General features: G+C 43.3%; 2 protein-coding genes across 6 annotated transcripts in view; one reads left to right on the top strand and one right to left on the bottom strand.

Annotated features, from left to right (window-relative positions):
* Positions 1–10,365: 10,365 nt before the first annotated feature.
* FGFBP3 (fibroblast growth factor binding protein 3) lies at positions 10,366–12,077 on the bottom strand. Its single transcript, XM_036337352.1, has one exon. The coding sequence runs from the start codon at positions 12,010–12,012 to the stop codon at positions 11,236–11,238; it is 777 nt and encodes a 258-aa protein (XP_036193245.1). The 5' UTR covers positions 12,013–12,077; the 3' UTR covers positions 10,366–11,235.
* Positions 12,078–20,452: 8,375 nt separating this feature from the next.
* Positions 20,453–21,525, top strand: part of BTAF1 (B-TFIID TATA-box binding protein associated factor 1) — a 113,671-nt gene continuing 112,598 nt past the window's right edge. For 3 of the 5 annotated variants that reach the window (XM_036336616.1, XM_036336617.1, XM_036336618.1), the window contains exon 1: positions 20,454–20,745. In XM_036336616.1, coding sequence (XP_036192509.1) covers positions 20,732–20,745 — 14 coding nt within the window. In that variant the 5' untranslated portion in view covers positions 20,454–20,731. Of the gene's footprint in view, positions 20,746–21,525 lie in introns of all 5 variants that reach the window. The other 2 variants (XM_036336612.1, XM_036336614.1) reach the window with 1 other exon arrangement.

Raw genomic sequence — 21,525 nt, 5'->3', positions numbered from 1 at the left:
CAATTTACCTTCTCTTTACCTGAGGACCAGCCATGGTAACTTTTAGACCCAAATTAGCTTCGTATTTCTTCCTTCAAGAAGCCTTCCCTCAGTCCTGCTCGCTCTCCCCTCACCTCCACACACCTCGGTGAAGTTGACCCTGTGTGGGGGGAGGAGGGCCTCCTGAGAGGCTCCTGCAGTACCTGGTACTTACCCTTTCATAATACTGGCCCCTACACTTGGTGCCCCTTTTCAGGAATCCTGGGAGATTCTTTCTTTTATTTGTATTGATTTGAGAGAGAGAGAAACATTGATTTGTTGTGCCACTTATTTATGCATTCATTATTTGCTTTTTGAATGTGCCCTGACCAGGGATCCAACCTGAAACCTGGGAGGATGCTTTAACCAACTGAGCTATCCATCCAGGGCTCCCGGGAGATTTTTGAGGGCAGGACCGGTGCCCATCCCACTTACTTTTGAATTACCAGAGCCCAAATTCTCATGGGCTAGGGACTAGTTGAAGGAGTGTGGATTAATTTTCTATTTGGACATTTTACTTTACTCATTCTGTACGTGCCAATTTACTTTCTCTGATGACAGTGTCGTTATGTTTTGCCCACTTGATCACATTTCTTCACAGTCATTTGATCATGTAGTAAAAATGAAGTATTTGCACTATTTTATGTTCCATATATCTTATAAAATATTTTAGGAACTATTGCCAGCTGAAGTTCTCAAATAAAAGATTCAAAAATGTGGTTTGTCACAAGGTTAAATGATTTGACTTAGCTCAGGAGTGTTACTTACGAAAATGTGTATTTACACTTAGGTTTTGTAGACTTACACCCTGGTTTTGCTATTATTTAAGAGTTTATAATATACACATTTTATAAAATTAGACAAAGGCAAATTAGTAAATGTGTCCCCATTTGGTAATTTTCATATGGATTCAATGAAAGGGCGCGTGTACACTCACATACACACACATATTTCTGAAGCTGTAAGACGCTTTATTTTCCAAATTCAGACAAAGAAACAGATTTGCAAACACAGACCCCCTTGTAACATTGCGGAAGCGGTCATATTACAAGTTGGGCGACCCGCGGGGGGCGAAGGAGAGCGGCTTTCAGAACCATGATCATTGTCTCCACGTTCTGGGCTCCGCATTCTGGTTTCTGCGACGCCCGCAGGCTTACTCATGTCCCGCTTTGTAACCTCTTCTGGCCGCAAGAATGGTGGAGAAGATAACGTGACTGCGGAGCGCGGGGCGGGGGGTCCCGGAGGGGCGCGGGCCCGGCCAGTGGGAAGGTCGGGCGCGGAGGGGCGACATCACCCCACCGGCATCAGGCCACCGCCTCCATTCAGTGGCGAAATGTGGGCGGGCAGAGGATGCGCGGAGCCCTTGGCCCGCGGTTAACCCTGCGCGCGCCCGCCCGCCGCGAGCATCCCCCGGCACCCGGGGCATCACCCGGCGCAGAAGCACTAACCGCTGTGGCAGCACCGCCCAATTCATCGTCCTCTACCTGTACCCGGGTCCCTTAGGTGTTGCCCTTTTTTTTTCACAGCTTAATCACCATAATTACTTTCCCCAGAGCCCACATATTCTCGCTACAATTCAAATAATTTATAAAATAGTTTGAGGAATCGTGGGGCCCCAGGAAGCCAATGTCACGTAGGTGGCTTCCCTTGCTGGCAGTCACGACACAGCGTCCAGAAGAGGGAAGCCAGCACCAGGCAAGCTCTTCAAACTGCAGCCCCCGCCTCCGCACTTTGCATGTGGGAACAGTCAGGCCTTGTCTCTCTTTTCTCGCCTTCTCTGTAAATTTGTTACATTCGTAAGTAGACGAATGATCAATTTCCCGTTAGTTTCTCTTAAAACTTTTATTTAGAAAATACTCAAATGTGCGGAATCGTTGAAAATGTCATGCAATAATGCAAATAAACATTTCTCTATCCTTCTAGCTTTATTACTTGTTAACATCTTGTTATATTACTTAATCAGCTATTTGTATAGAGATATATTTTTCTCCTAAATTATTTGAAGGTATATTGGAGATCGCATGACATTCTACTCTGATATAATTTATCACACCGAAGAAAATGAACCCTAATTAAGTAATAATCACTTAAAATATAGGCCATATTTACATTTTCTCTGTTCCAAAAATGCCTTTGAACCAAGATTTTTAAAATCCAGAATAAAGATGGATTGCATTGCATCTAGTTATGTTATTTATTTTTATGGTAATTTTCTTAAAAGGTTTTTATTATTTTTAGCCTGCATAGCACATTTCTGGAATTTAAATTTGGGTACTGTGGTTATTCTAGATCTATCTTTTCCTTAAGGTTAGCACATTTTTAAAACGAGATTTTTGACAGAAATACTTTGTTGCTAAGCTTCCAGTACACATCTTGGTTTTCATGGGCAGACCACCCAACGTGTTTTCCTCCCTTGGAGTCTGACCCAAACCTGATGCCACAAAGCTCCTTTTCCTAGGCCCTCACTTTCAGGGCCATGTCCCAGAGGGCTCTTGGTCTCCATCTTCTCTTACCTCTCCCTTTGGATCCATGATTTGTGTGCTGTTTTACAATAACTCTGATCAAACCCAAATTAAACCATTATTTTTTCTCTTCATAGGTAACCTTTAAAAATATTTTTAAAACTTTCCCCAAGTCCTGTCACTGTTCTTATTACATATGTGGAGCTCAGCATTCTTTTCCTATAGTCCTATTGCCTCTCTCTCCTGGCTTATCTATAATCAGTGTGCATTGAGTGCTTGCTATATCACACACACACACACACACACACACACACACGCACACACTGCTCAGAACAATCTCATAGAATTGGCACCATTAATATTACCTCCATTTTAATTTAATTTATTTTTTACTTATTGATTTGAGAGGGAAAGGGAAGGAGAGAGAAACATTGAGTTGCTGTTCCATCTATTTATGCATTCATTGGTTGATCCTATATGTGCCCTGCCTGAAGATTGAACCCGAAACCTGGGCATAATGGGATGATGCTATAACCAACTGAGCTACCTGGGCAGAGCACTATTACCCCCATTTTAAAGATGAGAATAGTGAGACTTAGAATAAGTAGTTTGTCTGGTGCTTGTGGAGCTGGGACTTGATCCTTGGTTATCTGACTCCAGAGTTCATGTTCTTAACACTGTATACTACCTTTGAGACATTAACACATCTTTTTATTCAACACATAAAGAGCCTGTATAATTGGAAGGTGTTTTATCCATCATATTATTTTACTGTCACTATATTCACAAGTCATTTGGTAGAAATTGGTGACACTCATGTGCCAGGGCTGTGTATTGAGCACAAGGCTAAGCTTTTAACTAAATGACATTTGGTTAACTAAATGACATATATCAGCTAGCCGTTGGCTCACTGAGGCCATAGAACATCACTGGTGACACCCCTGGAGGTCAGAGAAGGTTAGGTCATCCCCTAAACCAGTGGTTTCCCAACATCTGGAATTCCAAAACCATTAAAACTTCCTACACGTTTGGAGGAATGACATTTGCCAAGTGAGAACATTCAATTTTTAAAATCACCATCTATAATACTAGCATCATCATTTTATAAAAGAAAGGCTATTTTAAATCTATCTCCCTCCACTCCTATAAAAAGATTAGAAGGGACGTAACTTCAGAATAAAGAATAATCCTTAATCTAAAAAATTCAGATCTGTCAAAATTCACTATCTTGCCCTTATTTTTCTCATAATGAACTGACTTTGGATCGGGCCATATAGGCCAACATCATCATTTTACCAATAAGGAGGTGATTTATTAGACACATCTTTATGCTAGCCAGGTTACTGTGATGGAGTCTGCTGGCCAGGATGGCGGACTAAACCCCTATAACAAAATCACTGAAAGTGGTTTCCCCTGGTTAAGTGCAAAAGTCTGATGCTTCCATAAGGGTATGGATGTAGACCTGGCAGAAAGACACTGTGACTCAGCAGAAACAAGGGTTCATAGAGGATGAAGGATGAGGGTATTGATGGAAGATGTTCAAGGTCAATGGCCTGGTGATGGGACAGTTGTGCAATAACAAAAATAACTCAGTTCAAGTTCCAGCTCTACTCTCTCCTTGGAGAATTCACTAATGTCCCTGAACCTGTTTCTTCACTCATAAAATGCCATCTCATGAGGTAGATAAGAGGACATATAAGAAGATACTTTTCAGTCTGGTCGGTGCGACTCAGTGGTTGAATGTCAACCTATGAACCAGGAGGTCACGGGTTCAATTCCCAGTCAGGGCGCATGCTTGGGTTACTGGCTGGATCTCCAGTGTGGGGTGTGCAGGAGGCAGCCAATCAATGATTCTCTCTCATCGTTGATGTTTCTATCTCCCTCTCTCTTACTCTATAAAAGAGAAGGCCTCCTCTGCTATTTTGAACAAATCTATCACTAAGCAGTGGTCACCTTTTAGAGCTGGTAGGAACTTGAGGCTGCAGCCAAATAACCCTGCTGGCCCCTCCTCTCTTAACACCATACAGCTGAGCCCAGGAGGCTAATTATCCTGCTTGCAAATAAGAGCTCTCCAGCCTTCTGTCTGCCCCAGCCTTCCTCCCGCAGCCTACTTGCTTTTTGGCACACATGCTGCCATCCTACACTGAGGTCCTCCTTCGTTCTGGGTGACTCACTGAAAGTTTTTATAACACTGTAGGTGCCAGCCATTCACAGTTACACAAAGTGGTTTCACCCTCCAGATTTTCCTGAGGGTTTATGTTATGGATTTTAACAGGGCTTTGCAGGAACATCCACACCCACCTAAGAAAATGGTTGCGTACCCACATGGTTGAGACTGCTGGTATGAGCTAAGGCATTAGGATATGCTGTCCTAAACATCTTTTTGGCTGTAGGTCCGTTTTCCAAATGTTCCAATCCTGTGTGTGTGTGTGTGTGTGTGTGTGTGTGTGTGTTCTGTTGTATTGTGTTTTATTTAGCTTTGCCTTTTTTAAAAAATGTAATTAACAGCATTCCTGAGCCTTGGGCATTAGTTGGAAGGGATAAGAAGAGAGAAATGTAAATAGCTGCTTTTAAGTGCTAGTAAGTATTTCATCCCAGGGCACTGCCAACGAATACTTATATATGACTAAACATAAACTGTGACATCTCACCCTCCTGCAGGTCCCACACTGGCTGTCTTCCCTTCATCTCTCTCTTCCCCACCTCTTAAAATCAATGCAAAAGGGACCTATCCCTTTTGGGAGAAGAATCCTTCTCATTGTGGTCATTGTGCATGGAAACAAAAGAACATCTGGATCAAAGGGTCAGGGTCTTCAGCCCCACCACGATCACATGACCACCCAGCTCAAAGGAGGCAACTGTTAACCGAAGTGCTGGTCGGAAGCTTCTAGCCTTTCATGGAGAGTTCCTGTGGTTGCCTAGAAACAGTCCCCTCAGTCATTTACGTTGCCTTGCCCTGTGCTGCCAACAGTCCTTAGGGAAATTCTGTATTGAGCCATTTCAAGTTGTACCCTCAATGAGAGCTTCCTTCCCCACCCCCCCCCCCCACCCCCGTCTCTGAAACATCCAACCCTGCATTCCTCCAGCACCCAAATTCATTTTGGTTCCCCTTTAGAACTTCAGAAACAGTTTGCCTCGTTCCCATAGCCCCCCAAAATCCTGCTAGTGGTTTTGTTGAAATCATGTTTAAATGTATAGATTATTTATAGATTGAAAAAAATAATTTAATGTTTCTTATGTAATAATAATACACTCATCTATAATTTCATTTTTTATGGCTTTCTTTTCTGCCCTTCGAAGTATTTCTGTATTCTTCATATAGCTCTGCATATTTCTTATTGAGTTTATTCTTAGGCATCTTACCTTATTATTAATGGCATCTTCCAACATCTTTTCTTCCCGCTTGTCTGTACACGATGACCACTCAATAATTTTAACACGACCGAAGCCAACATCGTGTTTTGGAAAGGAGAGGAGGGCTCTGGTCTGCTTTCATGCCTGCTTTTATAAACTGAAACGGGGACGAGTTTGAATGTGGTGAGCCAGAGGTCACACAGGAGGGACAAACTAGGGGTAAATTCATCACAGCTCTGCAGCCCTGAGCCTGGGCAGGAAGCAAGGAGAGTTGTTCTTTGAAGTTGTAAGAAAGCCATAGAGCCGAAACCGGTTTGGCTCAGTGGATAGAGCGTCGGCCTGCGGACTGAAGGGTCCCAGGTTCGATTCCGGTCAAGGGCATGTGCCTGGGTTTCGGGCATATCCCCAGTAGGAGATGTGCAGGAGGCAGCTGATCGATGTTTCTCTCTCATCGATGTTTCTAACTCTATCTCTCTCCCTTCCTCTCTGTAAAAAATCAATAAAATATATTTAAAAAAAAAAAGAAGAAAGCCATAGAGCTGGGAGGTCAGCTGTCGTACCCAAGCCTTCAAGACCCAAAACATTCTCTTCTCCTTTCAAGCCGTCCTCATTGAAGATCTCACATACCCCCGTGCTTCCACATTAGGGAGGCAAGCACTGCATATTGCTCTCCTCATCGGATAATTCCCTCTTCAACACCTACACATTTCCTGCTTCTTTCTTTTGACGCCGTTCCCAGCTGAGATGCAGAGTTGCTGACTGCCATTTTGTGTAAGTGCTGCCCTTTAAGGCTGAAAGTCCCTCTGGATGCCCGTGTTGGTCTACTAAAGGAAATGGGAGCACTACGGATAGAGTTATCGCAGGCTTGCAAGGTGCCAGGCACTGTGCTTTTCATGAGCATCTCATTTAACCCTCCCAACAGCCCGATGGGGGAATTACTGTTCCTTTTTCCCTGTTTTACATAGAAGAAGACTGAAGCTCCGAGACAGACACGAAGTAAACTGTCCAAGGTCATGCAGCTTGTTAGTAGTAATACCGAGATTTGAACCCATGCATGTTGGTCTCCTTCACCTAAGCTCTTAGTAGCTTTTAGCTGTAGTATATTTTTGTGACAGTAGAAGGAAAAAGTCCTAGCTCACGCTTCGACCAAACTGAAACATTAGCCTTTTATTAAACGGAGTGCAGTGCTCCAATCTCCCTTTATTGAGAGCCCGTCATGAGCGGTGTCATTAGCTGACAGTGTCCGGCAGCAGCACCTTCAGAATCCGCCGTGTTCATACCACGGACCTGTTCTTTCTGGGCCATACTGGAGCACAGATATGTTTATGAGTGCCAAGACTTAGACTGAGAAGCAGCGGAGGGCGTGGCCCAGGAGTTTCAGGTTTAAACTGTGTCTTTTCTCCCCCGCACCTGTTTCTTGGGTTCCGCCATTCCTTACCTCAAGCTGACATCTCCTAGATAGGCTTCCCAGATAACCAGACCTTCACTCAGCTTCCGTGTTCCTAATCTTTTACATGTAGAAACCCAATTTTTATTGTTGTTGTTAGGTTTTGTTTTCTAATGGTTTCGTGGTGTAATCCTACATTCCAGCTTGTTGAAGGCTGGAACTACATCAGGGTATCCCCGTGCCCTGCCCCTTTCCTTAGCACCAGAGTCCAGGGCATTTGGAACAGCATCCAACATTATTTGTTTATTGTTTAATTAAACTAATTGACTTTAAACTTTACTCTTCTTCAAGGGAAGGAGAGGTAATATTTATGGGGTGCCTATTATATGTCAAGTATTGTGTGGTGCTGAGTAGTATCACAATGTATCACAGAATTTATTCTCCATGGTAACTCTGGAAGTTAGCCATTATTGTTATTGAACAAGAGGAGAGAGAAACATGGAGAGGCTAAACAACCTTCTCAAAATAACGCAGAGTCAGTGGCAGGTGGAATATTCAAACCAGCCATGTCTGACTCAAAACCAGTGCTCACCCACATCACAGAACGGCCTCCTCGGGCCAGTACTTGAAGGAGGCAAGTGAGAGGGGTGAGGCTCTTGCCTAGGGTGCAAAATATAAGGCAGTCCCAACAAGCTCAGTCATCAAAATAAATATCTTAATGCAATATTTTAAAAATCAAAATTAATGCAAAACAATCCGCGAGGAACAAAGTACTGCATTTTTTAAATAAAGATGGGATCATTATTACTGGTTTTCCTTTTGCCTCAGGCTTCAATAGAGCTTCCCACAGCACCAGCACTCATCCTGCCTTTATTTAAAGTCATAAACTGAGTCATTGAATGAAAGCTTTGTTTTAGAAGATTAATATGTTGGTGGTGTGAAGGACAAACTGAAAAGATAGAGACTTTGAAGGTTTGGAAAATTTTGCCTAATCAAAATGAGTTAAGAAAAATTCCACTATTCCCTCTTAGCTCTGTGCTAAATAACTTGGGAAGTACAACCAGAACAAGATGGTCTGATGCTTTTAACAAATTCTCTGTCTTCTGTAGACTGAGCTACAGATGCCTTGCTACTTCTGATGCCCACGCTGGTGCCAGCTCCGACGTTAACCAGGGTGTCTGGCAACTTTCCCTTCACTCCTAATGGCACCCGAGGGGGGAAATTCCCATGTTTCCCATGTACATCCGCCTCATTATTTTAGAGATTTTGATCCTGTCTTTTCCCACCTGCACATTTCACCTTCTAGCTTAACCTTCCAAGTCTTTCTATCAGGGGTGGGCAAATTTTTTGACTCGAGGGCCACAATGGGTTCTTAAACTGGACCGGAGGGCCGGAACAAAAGCATGGATGGAGTGTTTGTGTGAACTAATATAAATTCAAAGTAAACATCATTACATAAAAGGGTACGGTCTTTTTTTTTTTTTAGTTTTATTCATTTCAAACAGACCGGATCTGGCCCGCGGGCCGTAGTTTGCCCACGGCTGTTCTAGATGCTCCAGATACAGAAGCCTTCTCAATTTCTCTGGTCATTTTGGTTGTCTTTCTCTAGGTCTTTTCTAACTCCATGATCTTTCTGGGGTTATAACATGTAGTACTACATGTAGCACTTGTTGATTTTCACACATTATCTTCTCTATGAAAAACTATATATAGGTTTCCAGAATGCTAGTAGTGTGCCTTAGGGACCTCAGATTTAACCAAGCCCAACTCCCCTCAATGTACATTTCAGAGATATTGGGACTTAACCAAAGTCACCCAGGATGCTGATGGTAGAATCTGTCCATTTCTCTTCCACTGCAAGCAATTGGCCCCTCTTAGTCTGTCTCCTGTTCCTGAGACAGAGTCTAGTATAGCTCTGCTTAAACAGTAAAGCAGCAGTGTACTTGGCCTACAGAGTTTGGCCCTTCTCTCTTTCATAGAGGTACGTTCATCAGCCGGCCACAGGACACACAGGAAGGAATGGGCAGTTGTCTTGTATGGAGAGGTAAAACAATGGTTCCAGACAGTGCTGTTTTATTTCAAATACCCTTTTCTGATGACACCCCAACTTTGCCAATCTTTTTGAAGAAAGTATACATTGGTCCGTATTTCTAGGGAGTAGTCTGCAGCCACTCTGAGCTTCCTTTCCTTGGCCCAGATGAATTTTATCTGGTGGTCAATGTTACTCAAATGTGATCTCATAAACCTGGCCTGAAACTGCGTGCAATCTGAGTATTTTTGCCAATTGTATGAATACAAGAATGTACAGAATCGGTAAAAGATCGTTTGTTTACATTTCCTAGAGGCCAGACAGAGAGGGAAAAGTTCAAGAGATGTTCGGTATCTGTAAGATTGCTGTATTGACCATGATTTTACAGGGGAGGAGGTAAGAAATACAGAAGGTTGGTAAAACCTTATACAGTGGGGCCTTGACTTATGAGTTTAATTCGTTCCGAGACAGAGCTCGTTAAGGAGCTAGATAAGGAGCTCATTAACTTAAATTACTCTGTCAACTCAATGCAAAAAATCAGCCGAGAGACAGCTGGTATCTCAAAAAACTCGTTAGTCGGGACACTTGTAAGTCAAGGCCCCACTGTATTGGGCAGTGGCTTAAATGTCTAATGGCTTAGGCCTGTAACAGGAATGAAGTCGATTGATAAGATGTGCAGGAGCAGTGGAGAATTCCAGAAAACATGCCTATACTAAAGGGGCAGCCAACGGTAGGTGTCAGCCAATTGTTGCCATGCAGGACGGTAGATCCAATGTTTCTAGATCTGATTTTTCAAGACAATTCAAAAATCTGGATTTTTAATGAAATTACCTAATTTTTAAGTGCTGGCAACAAATTCAATGTGGGAGGGAGGAAAAAAGAGAGGAAAAATGAAAGTGAACCAACCACACGCAGGCCAAATGGACAGTTTGTGACTCTTGACTTATAGACTTCTTTCTTGTCTTTCCCAACAATTCAAGATAAGTTTAGCAGCCTACTTCAAGATAAACTCAGAACTAGATCAAATGCAGTCAGAATTTCCATTGCCCTGTCAGTTTTTTAAATCTATCCATACAGTTTTTATTGGGCACCTAACATGTGCAAAGTCTCTCATTACATCTTATTTAAGATGAAATATGTTAACAATTAATTACATGAAACAGAAATACAGCTTCCACAATGATCCAAAAGACTCTGAGATACATACTTACATTTTAGCTGGTTTTTAAAAATATAGTCAACTATAAAATATTATTTTTTAAAACCTACTGGAGCCCTCAATTTCTACAATTCACTTCTGAATTTAGAAGGTTAATGGGAAAGTTTCAGAACATGAGGCATCACTATTTAAAAGTAGCACTTCTAAAATCATTCATTCGAGTCCATTTTGACCAGTGAATGGCTTCTATCCCTGTAGAAGTCATCTATATTACCAAGCAGCGTCCAAGTTACTATTAATTCGGAAAGAGAAAAAAGTTGGAAACCCTGTCGGCTGATTAGGTGAGAAGACATTATACAGGTCCACTTGGCTCAAGCTATCAGTTGTTCGTGATTACATTTTAATATGTGCGCTAAACAGTACACATTGTATCAGCTTCCCACGTGAGAATCACATCACTTTAGTCACTTTCCCCCCTTATTATTTTTTTCAGTCTCTCTGTACCCATATCTCTCCCCCAAGTCTACAGTTTTTACACATTTAAGGTATGCCTACTTCTGTTTCCACTATTTCTTCTGGTCTTAATCAGGGTGGAGACTCTTCAAATTGGTTAAACTTCTCTGCTGTCTCAGAGATTGTCCATATCCCCTTACATTACACTCTCAGCCCAAGCCCCCACCCCCACCTCCATTCTAGAACCTGGACTCCTCCCCACTCTCTATCCCGTACCTCCGGACCTAAGGTGCCTGCCCTTCGCCTCCTTCTCCAGCTGAGCGCCCTCTCCCCCGACCCCCAAACCCCCATATCTCTTCCCAGGCCGGCACCCTCAGCCGTTCCAAAAGCTAACAAAGAAGTTGCAGAGGGAGTGCCACTTCTCGGCACAGTAGGTCTCCGCGAACTTCGCGTTCCCGTCCAGCCCGTCGGGATCCGGCCCTGTCCCCAGGGGTCGCTCCTCGTCTGGGTCCGAGGCCGCCTTCCTCTTGCCCCCTTTCGTCTTCTTCTCCGAGGGCTTCCCTTCGGGGCGCGCGCGCAGGGGAGGCGGGACGGTGGCGGCGGGGCCGATCGCGGGCTCCCGGGTCCGCCCCCGGTTCCTGGCCCGGGGTTTGGGATCCGGGGGGAAGCCGGCCGCAGTGGGGCGGGCGGGTGGGGGCGCGTGGGACACCAGGCGCAGCTCGGCGCCCTGGCCCTTCCTCCCGGCGCACAGGCGGGCTCGGAGCGGCGCGGGGTCCTGGCAGGGCCGCCGCTTCCTGCGCAGCCGGCCCAGCACTTGCTTCCAGTAGCGCGCGCCGCGGGCGGCGTAGGCGGCGCAGCGCCCGGGCTCCCCGCGGTAGGCGCACCGGCGGCGCTCGCCGTCCGGGCCCTGGCAGCGCAGCCACAGCTCGCTGCCCGCCGCCGGCCCTGGAGCGGACAGCAGGAGCTGCCAGCTGCACGCGTGGCGCTCGGGGCTGATGAAGCGGCCGGTGGAGCCGCCCACGGCACCCCGGGCTGCCTCTGGGGCGCTGCCTGCCGCCCCCGGGTCCCTCCGGGCGGCGGCGAGGAGGCAGCCACCCAGCAGCAGCAGCAGCAGCAGCAAGAGTGATGCTCGCAGCCTCAGAGGACTCATGGCTCGGGTCGGCTCTTCCGGGACCCCTGGGTGCTTCAGTGGTGGCAAGGCCAGGACAGCAGCATCCCTGCGACCTGGGGACAGAGGCAGAGGCTAAACCCCCGCGCAGTCCTTGGCCCCAGCACCGACACCTGCGAAATCCCTCTCCCCCCCCAGGCTTTCTGGGCGCTTGTTGCCAGTGGGCCACAGCAGCAACCCCCCTGAAAAGTTCTTCTGGGAAAAAATAGTTTACTGTCTAAATAATCATTTTTAAATAAAATGTTAAACCCCGTGCAAACACGGAAGCAAAGCAATGCCTGATAACTACCACCTCCACAGCCTCCCTCTCCACATCCAATAAGCAATCCCCCCAAAGCATGTCAGGCTATTCCCCAGGAGCTTACCGAGTTCTAGCAGCGGTAGCGGAGCCCTATTAGAGTTAAGGGAATGACTGTAGAAGAGAGGTCTGTTTCAGCCAACTCCCAGTGAACGAACGTATCGTTAATGGGACGGAAGGGGGTCTCTCCCACTGTGCCCCTTCCAGACTCCTTTCACACTGGGAGATTTCCCACCACCAGCCCAATACACACACACACACACACACACACACACACACACACACACACACACACGATAGAAGTGGCACTGTAGCATGAATATAAATCGTATATTTAGCTTCCAGTGTTTAAAATAATCATGTGAATTTTAACAAGTAATTCTTTTCTTTTCTTTAACATATTTAATCATCTGAACAGAAAAGTTAAATAGAAAGACCTAAGTTTTAACAGTTAAACAATAAAATTAAACAAAGCAATATTCTAAACCAGGCACTACTTACATACTTACACTCTTTTTTATATCATTCTGACTTCAATATTTTCACTCATTTCCAATAGTATTTCTTATCACAATAATTTAATCCTAATAATTGTTACTACTAATAAAATATATTCTGGTTTATTAATGTACCACAGAGTCCAGCAGTTCACCCAGGGGTGGACATTTAAGCTTTGGATTATTTTTAGGTACTATAAATCAGTTATAAACTTCTTACCAAAATAGAAGATTAAAAAATAATAATTTATTTGGATTATAGTTGCAAGGTAATATTACTAATTCAAATGCTATTATCTTTAAGAATTGAAATGTTCTTGAATCTTGAAATTTTTTTAAAAATATATTTTATTGATTTTTCACAGAGAGGAAGGGAGAGAGATAGAGAGAGTTAGAAACATCGATCAGCTGCCTCTTGCACATCCCCCACTGGGGATGTGCCCGCAACCCAGGTACATGCCCTTGACCGGAATCGAACCCGGGACCTCTCAGTCCGCAGGCTGACGCTCTATCCACTGAGCCAAACCGGTTTCGGCGAAATTTTTATATTTAAACAAAGCTAAAATATACATCAGGATATCATTTAAAAAACGATTTCAGGCCGAAACCGGTTTGGCTCAATGGATAGAGCGTCGCCCTGCGGACTGGAAGGTCCCGGGTTCGATTCCGGTTAAGGGCATGTACCTGGGTTGCGGGCACATCCCCGGTGGGGGATGTGCAAGAGGCAGCTGATCGATGTTTCTCTCTCATCGATGTTTCTGACTCTCTATCTCTCTCCCTTCCTCTCTGTGAAAAATCAATAAAATATATTTTAAAAAAACCGATTTCAGTAATAAATGTGATATTTTTAAATTTTAAGAGTTTATACTTTTTACTATAATTGTTTTACACATGTATTTTTCTAAATACTTCCTCAAGATGTCAAGAAATCCATCTTGCAGACAGTATTTTCTTTTCTTTTTTTAAAAATATATTTTATTGATTTTTTAGAGAGGAAGGGAGAGGGAGAGAGAGTTAGAAACATCGATGAGAGAGAAACATCGATTCAGCTGCCTCCTGCACACTCCCCACTGAGGATGTGCCCGCAACCAAGGTACATGCCCTTGACTGGAATCGAACCTGGGACCCTTCAGTCTGCAGGCCGGCGCTCTATCCACTGAGCCAAACCAGTTAGGGCCAGACAGTATTTTCTATTACTGAACTCCTATTGGTGGTGTATTTGAACAGTTATAATTTGAGTACTACTATAAAAAGCAAAATATTTTAATTAGAAGAATTTACTTAAATATGTGTTAGCATATATTAAATATACAATAGTGTATATTGACCTAAGAAAGGAAGTTGTGTTTTGTGTGTGTGTGTGTGTGTTGTTTTTTTACCACTCTGGTGATACCAGAGAGATGAAATCACTTACGTAAGGTCACACATCATTGAGTGTTAAAGCCAAAAGCCACCTGACTTTCAATGACCAATAATTTTTACATTTCAGCTTCGTATTACTACAATCAATATCAAAGTTAGTTGTGTTTTAATTACACCAATTTGATTTATTATGAAAAGCAATTAGTACCAATGAAGTTTAAAATATTCACATAAGTTTCATAAACAAGAATAGCTTCTTAATAACACCTGGGAGATGAAAACCTTTCCCAGAAAACCATGTTTGTATGAGTAAAGTACTGAGGAGTAGTTACAAGCTTCTGTTAGTTGCTCTGGCATGACTGCTATCAGCTACTGAGCCAACTGGAATAGTTTCTCAGCTAAAGAGTGACATCTTGTGAAATTCTGCTCTAATTACAATGAAAACGTTTATTATCTGAAGAGTCGTATTACACATTCCAGAGACCATGCTTTCTGTCAGAGACATCGTTCCCAATGTAAGGACACAGCGATGTGCTGTGCCATGTCAGAAGGGGGCACTTCTTATCTGAAGTTACTTTTTATAAATTCTGTAAAATATACATCACACAAAATTAACCATTTAAACTATTTTTTAGGTGTACTGTTCAGTGGCATGAAGTACATGCACACTGTTGTGCAACCATCACCATCATTCATCTCCAGAATGTTTTTCATCTTCCAAAATGGAAATTATAGCCGAAACCGGTTTGGCTCAGTGGATAGAGCGTTGGCCTGCGGACTGAAAGGTCCCGGGTTCGATTCCGGTCAAGGGCATGTACCTGGATTGCGGGCATATCCCCAGTAGGAGATGTGCAGGAGGCCGCTGATCGATGTTTCTCTCTCATCGATGTTTCTAACTCTCTATCTCTCTCCCTTCCTCTCTGTAAAAAATCAATAAAATATATTTTAAAAAAATGGAAATTATACTCATTAAATAATAATGCATTCCTCCCTCCCTCCACCTCCTGGCAATCACCATTCTACTCCCGTCTCTATGAATTTGACTGCTCTAGGTAGCTCACATAAGTGGAATCATACAGAATTTGTCCTTTTGTGATTGGTTTATTTCACTCAACATAATGCCTTTAAGGCTCATCCATAGTGTAGCATGTGTTGGAATTTCCTTCCTTTTTAAAACAATAATATTCCATTGTATACATGTACACATTTTGCTTATCCATTCACTTGTCAATGGATTCCTGGGTTGCTTCCCCATTTTGGCTACTGTGAGTAATGGTCCTATGAACATGGGTATATAAATATCTTTGAGTTATTGATTTCAATTGTTTTGGGGTATATACTGGTACCCAGAAGTGGAATTACTGGATCATGTGGTACTTCTGTTTCTGACTTTTTGAGGAACCTACATACTGGCTTTCCCAGAGTGGCTCACCTTTTTACGTTCCCACTAATAGTGCACAAGGATTCCAATTTCTCCATATCCTTACCAATACTTGCTATTTACTGTTTGTTTGATTGCTTATTTTGGTTTTTATAATAACCATCCTAATGGGTGTCACGTGGCATCATTGTAGTTTTGATTTGCAATGCTGTAATTAGTGTTGTTGAGCATCTTTACAAGTGTTTATTGGCCATCTTATATCTTCCTTGTAGAAATGTCTATTCAAGTCCTTTGCCCATTTTAAAATTAGGTTGTTTTGTTGTTGTTGAGCTGTAGGAGTTCTTTATGTATTCTGGATATAGATACACATCTATGTAGCAAAATGGTAACATGGACAGGTAGTTTATACACAAACTTCTTTCTAAAACATTTTATTGATTTCAGAGAGGAAGGGAGAGGGAGAGAGAGACAGAAACATCAATGATGAGAGAGGATTATCAATTGGCTTCCTCCTGCACGGCTTCTACTGGGGATCAAGCCCACAACCTGGGCATGTGCCCCTGACCAGAATCAAACCTGTGACCTTTCAGTCCACAGGCCGACACTCCATCCACTGAGCCAAACTGGCCAGGGCACAAACTTCTTAATAAATTATTTCTGGGAAGGTAAGGAGGAGTAAGGGATTAGAGAGAAATATAAGACCTCAATTACACATTCAATTTCTTGTAAATGTATCCGTATATGGTAAAATATTAGCATTTGTTAAATCTGGTGGGTAAGTACATGCATAGATTTTATTCTCTATATTTTTCTGTATGTTTAATATAATTCATAATTCAAAAATACAAATAGTATTGCTTTGTAAATATAGTTTTTGAACTTATAGAAATTGTATGATATTGTACATATTGTTCTGTATCTTGCTTATTTTACTCAACTTACAGTTTTGAGGTTCATCCATATTGGCATATATAGATGTAGTTAATTTAGTTTAACTACTGCTGTTGGTATCCCATCGTATGCTATATTACATTTAATTTCTCCATCATTCTCGAGATGGACATTTAGGCCATTTCTAGGTTGCTAGCTGTTAAACAGTGCTACAGTGAACACTCGTGTAGAGATTTTGTGTACAGAGTTTCCCCTAGAGCAGTGGTCTTTACACTGGAGTATATGTACCCTTGGGGATACCCAAAACTTTTCAAGAAGTGTGTAGGCCTAAGTAGACTTTTAAACACTCAATTTCAAGATCCTCAGCCTGAATGTGCATATGTTTATTTCAACCATGGACCTGGGTGTGGGCCTGGGGTTAGGATATTAGGCTGGTTCTCTTTTTCCCCTCCTTTCACAACTAACCTCTCATTTGACTACAGGAAGGCAGAGTTTGTATCCATATAAAATCTCATTTGGGATTTTATATATAAAATTTAATATACATACTTTTTATGTTGTTTTTATTTTTAAAATTTCAGTTAATCCACCTAAAATTTATTTTGTGGCTAGCATGAGACAACAATATATCTGTAGATGTAATAACTTTGATGTAAACCTCTAAATAATTTAACTGGATAATTTATACTTTTATATATTCATATCAGAGGTCTTTTGAGCATATGAGAAAAGGCTGAAGTTAGTGGATGTATCATTCCACTATCTTCCCAGAATTCCCTGCAGTTTTAGTGGCCAAATGATACTGTTCTGGCCAATGAGATATTAAGTCTGGGAAGATTTTTGCTTTCTTGAGACAAGCACTGCGTCTTATTCCTTCCTTTTCCTTCTTTCTCCTGGATGGATGATGCCTGGAGGTGGAGCAACCTTCTTTCCAACTCTCACAGTAGAGCTTATCTCAGGGAAGCTGAATCTATCTCATGGTTGGTCTAAGGAAAATTCCATCCCCATTACCAATGGTTGGTTTAGTTATCTGTGTGTGACCCGACTCTATACACTTGGTTGCTAAATGGTTAGTATCAGCCTGTGCACCAGAGGGTCTTGGGTTCGATTCCCCGTTAAGGGCATGTAGCTGGGTTGCAGGTTCAATCCCTGGCCTCTGTTGGGGTGCATGCAGTAGGCAACCAATAGATGTGTCTCTCTCACATCAATGTTTCTCTCCCTCCATTCCTCCCTTCCATTCTCTCTAAAAATCACTGGAAAAATATCCTTGGATGAGGATTAATAATAATAAAATAATAATAGCTACTTATTTAGCATTTAGTATTTGTAAGTGTTTCATGTATACACTCATTTAATCCTTACAACTTTACATGTACCTTAAAAGTACGGTACATGGTTCATTATTTACAATTCTGAAATTGAAAAAGGTCTGAAAACCATACTTTAAAAAAATTCATTTGGAAGCAAAACCTCATCTGAACTGGCATATAGCTATTTACAGTCTTTTATTTATTCCTCTTAGTATGCCTATTAATACATTTTGCTGCAGAACTAGAAATGTATTTGATTATAAGGTGCTGCCCTAGAACCTGTTGGGGTGTGACATAAAAAGGCATGTATATTGGATAACTTCTCAAAACTGAAAGAATTCTAAATTTAAGAAACCATCTGGCAGGGGTTTCAGGTAAGGGTGGTGGACCAGTTCTATTATTATCCCCATTTCACAGCTGAGAAAATTGAGACATAGTTAAGTCACTTGTTCAAGGTCGCATAGTTAACACAAAGAATAACCAATGTAATGAATAATATCTTTAGTTTTTATTACAATAAACATCATGATAATTATCTCAGTTAACCTTGATCACAACCCTCTGAGGTACTATTATTTTTATTTCTCAGATGAAGAAACTGAAGCTTAGAAAGGTTATATAACTCTCCTGGGCACATAGCTGATAAGTGTGGTGAGGAATGACTTAAAAACAACTTAGTCTGACATCAACATATTTGGTTATCATGCTATCCCTTACAAACCTATCATACTAGCCCTTTCCTCTCTTCTAAATGTCCTTTATAACTACATGTCTAATTACCTCTTGGATATTAGAGTAAGATTTTTAAACTGCATACCAGATCATTTTACTCACATGCTTAAAACCCTCTTATAACTTTTTACTGCATTTAGAGTGGAATCCCAATTCCTTACACTGGCCCTTTTCTACCTCTCCCAGCTCATCTCCCAACACAGCAGACTTCTCTTAGGCTTTTGCACTTAGTGTATCCTCCACCTGGAAGGCTCCCCAGGTTCTCACACAGCTGGCTCCCTTTTGTCATTTGGGCCTCACCTCAAGTGACTCCTCAATTATTCCTAATTACCCAGTTTAGAGTCTCTAACCATCCTCTCTAGCTCATCATTCTGTTTTACATAACATGTAAACATGGTGTTTTCTTATTTATCTGTTTTCTCTTTCTCCTAGAATATAACTTCAACCAGAGTGGGCACCTTGTCTGTTCTGGTTTCTTTTGAAGTCACAATTTCCAGTACAGAGTTTAGCAAGGGGGTACGTACTTAATTTTGGTTGAATAAATGAATGTACATAGTACAACCAGTAAATAGCATCTGCTGGTTTGTCGCAGGAGATAAATTTGTGAATGCAGGTGGGAGGAGACTGTGACATGTGAAGATATTTGAACAGCAGCTTAATCAGATTTAATAGCATAGAAGTGCCTAGCAGAGGTCTGACACTGAATAGGTGCCAAATAAATACTTGATGAATGAATAAATAATTGATGAATGAACAGTAAATATTATTACTAGCTTGGATCTTTAGTAAATTACTTAAAACATTCTGGGCTTAGTTTCCTCGCCCATAAAGTGAAGATTAAAACGTACTTTACAGGGCAAGCCTACGAATTATATGAGAGAATGCGTACCACGTGCCTACCATATAGCAGGTACTTAAGCTAGTTTCTGTCCCCTTACATTTACGTATATACTACTTTATTGTTTACAAAGCTCTTGGAAGCTCTTCTAGATACATGACCTCATTTTACTTCCATACCTTCTATAGTACTTCTCATTAGCCTCATTTTATAGTTGAAAAACAGACTCAGGGCTTGAGACATAGCCTCTTCGGGTAATGAGACGCCAATGTACAAGTTTTACAAGCAGAGGAGTGACACAATAAACACAGTGGGGGTTTTTTGAAGATTAATCTTAGTGGCCTGGAAGATGAGCTCGGCTGAAGAAGATGGAGAAATATTACGTTGACTACTTTCATAAAAATCAAGTTTATGCTGATAAGGGCCTGCACCAGGTGACTGGATAACATTTAAAAACCCAATGAATTAAGCGACTGAATAACCAGATAAACCTGACCCTTCCCACTCCCCGCCTCCCCTCCCCCCCAAAAGAAAAGTCTGGGAGTTTTCACATCTGGTTGAGAAAATGATGGCACCATCACCATTAAACAATTGGGAAGTCAAACTTGGCAAAATAGTTGCCTTTTTAAAAGACCTTCCCTCGAATACCTATGCAGAACTTCTGGCAAATAGGGCAAACATGTGCGCGCCGTGTCTTAAGTGCCACCGCAAATCTGTCTTCATTTTTCCCCTCCCACTGGCTTCCCCACCTGGACTAGAGCCCTGAGGTCCTGCGCGATTGCTTTCGCTCGAAGCAGTTCGGTGGGATGAGGATGGGGCGGTAAGGAAGTAGAAACTAAGTTTTTGAACTTCCGGAACTACGGTTAAATCGCCTTTTTTTCCTTCTCTGAAAAATAAATGAGAGGCCCCACATTCCTTCGCCCCGCCTCGTTTTAAAATTAAACGACCCTCTCCAGGTGAGCACGAAGAGCTTGCCTCCGCCCTTTTTAAACGCTCGCTGCCAGGGCCAAGCTGCTGACACTCCTCGCCCTCACCCAGGAGCGGAGCCCCTCGCGGGGAGCTGACGTCACTTCCGGCGCGCTGACGCTCAGTCCGGCGTGCGGACGCCTGCGTCAGCAGAGAGCGGGGCTGGGGGCACCGGGTTTGAAGTCGTGCGGGTTGGAGGACTGCCGCCTCCGCTGTGTCAGACCCCTGCTCCCGGGCCGCTGCGGGGACGAGCGTCGGTAGGCGGGGGGCAGATGCCCGAGAGCCCGCGCCCGGACGCCCCGCGCCGCGCCAGCCGCTCCCCTCTGCTCCGCGGTCTGGGCCTGTGCCGCGCTGCTCTCGGGAAACTAGCGCCTCGGCGGCGCGGCGCCCAGCTCGCGGGGAACCTCGAACCGCCGGCGCCCGGCCATGGCCGTCTCCAGGTGGGTCTCGCTCCGGACCAGCCGGCGGGGAGGCGGCCCCCGCCGGCCAGCCCCCGTCTCCAGTCCGCGGCCGCCTCCTGGAAGGGAGCGGTTCCCGTTGTCACTGGGCTCGGGCGCCTTCTTCCACGGACCACGGAGTTCGCCCCTCAGTCTGCGGGGCTTTGGGCGCGGGTTCCTCCTCGTGAATGGTTCAGAACATGTTTTTTTTTGTGTGTGTGCGTGTGTATGTAATTGACTTATTGCCACGATAGAGCTTGCTTTTCTCGTTCCTCGCCGCATTTCTCATGTCTGGTTTCTCTTCCCTCTTTCAGTTCGAGGAGAGCTTTTTATCTCCGTGTTTTAAGGCTGCTCCCTAACCTCCATTTCACGGGAAAACTTGGTAGGAACGCTCCGGGATGGGGCAATTAGAGTACCAGGATCTAAGCGAGCTGCTAGTTACGTGAACATTTTATAGTGACGGCTTTAGAGATAAGTTTTGGTTTTTTTTCCCCCTGAGGACTTTTTTTTTTTTTTTTAAACATTACAGTAGAATTTACCTTCTGTGTAGTAGTACACATTCAGTCGTCAGCGTGGTAATCTTGGGCAAATGATCGTATTAGTTCCGTTTTCCTTAACTAAAGCGCGAAAGGCATATCACAGATCTGAAATTATTTAAAAATGTGTGTTGCCTGTCAACAGGACCGCCTAGGGGAAACCAACATATTTGCATGCCTTTCCTGCAGCAGGGCAGGATGGTGGGGAAACTTTCCGTCGGATGTTTGATTGTAGTGGGTCTGTGTA

Source organism: Myotis myotis, unplaced genomic scaffold, assembly GCF_014108235.1.
Source record: "Myotis myotis isolate mMyoMyo1 unplaced genomic scaffold, mMyoMyo1.p scaffold_m19_p_15, whole genome shotgun sequence".
Lineage (NCBI taxonomy): Eukaryota > Metazoa > Chordata > Mammalia > Chiroptera > Vespertilionidae > Myotis > Myotis myotis.
The sequence above is the reverse complement of the archived record's forward strand: the minus strand, read 5'-3'. Positions and strand labels throughout refer to the sequence as shown.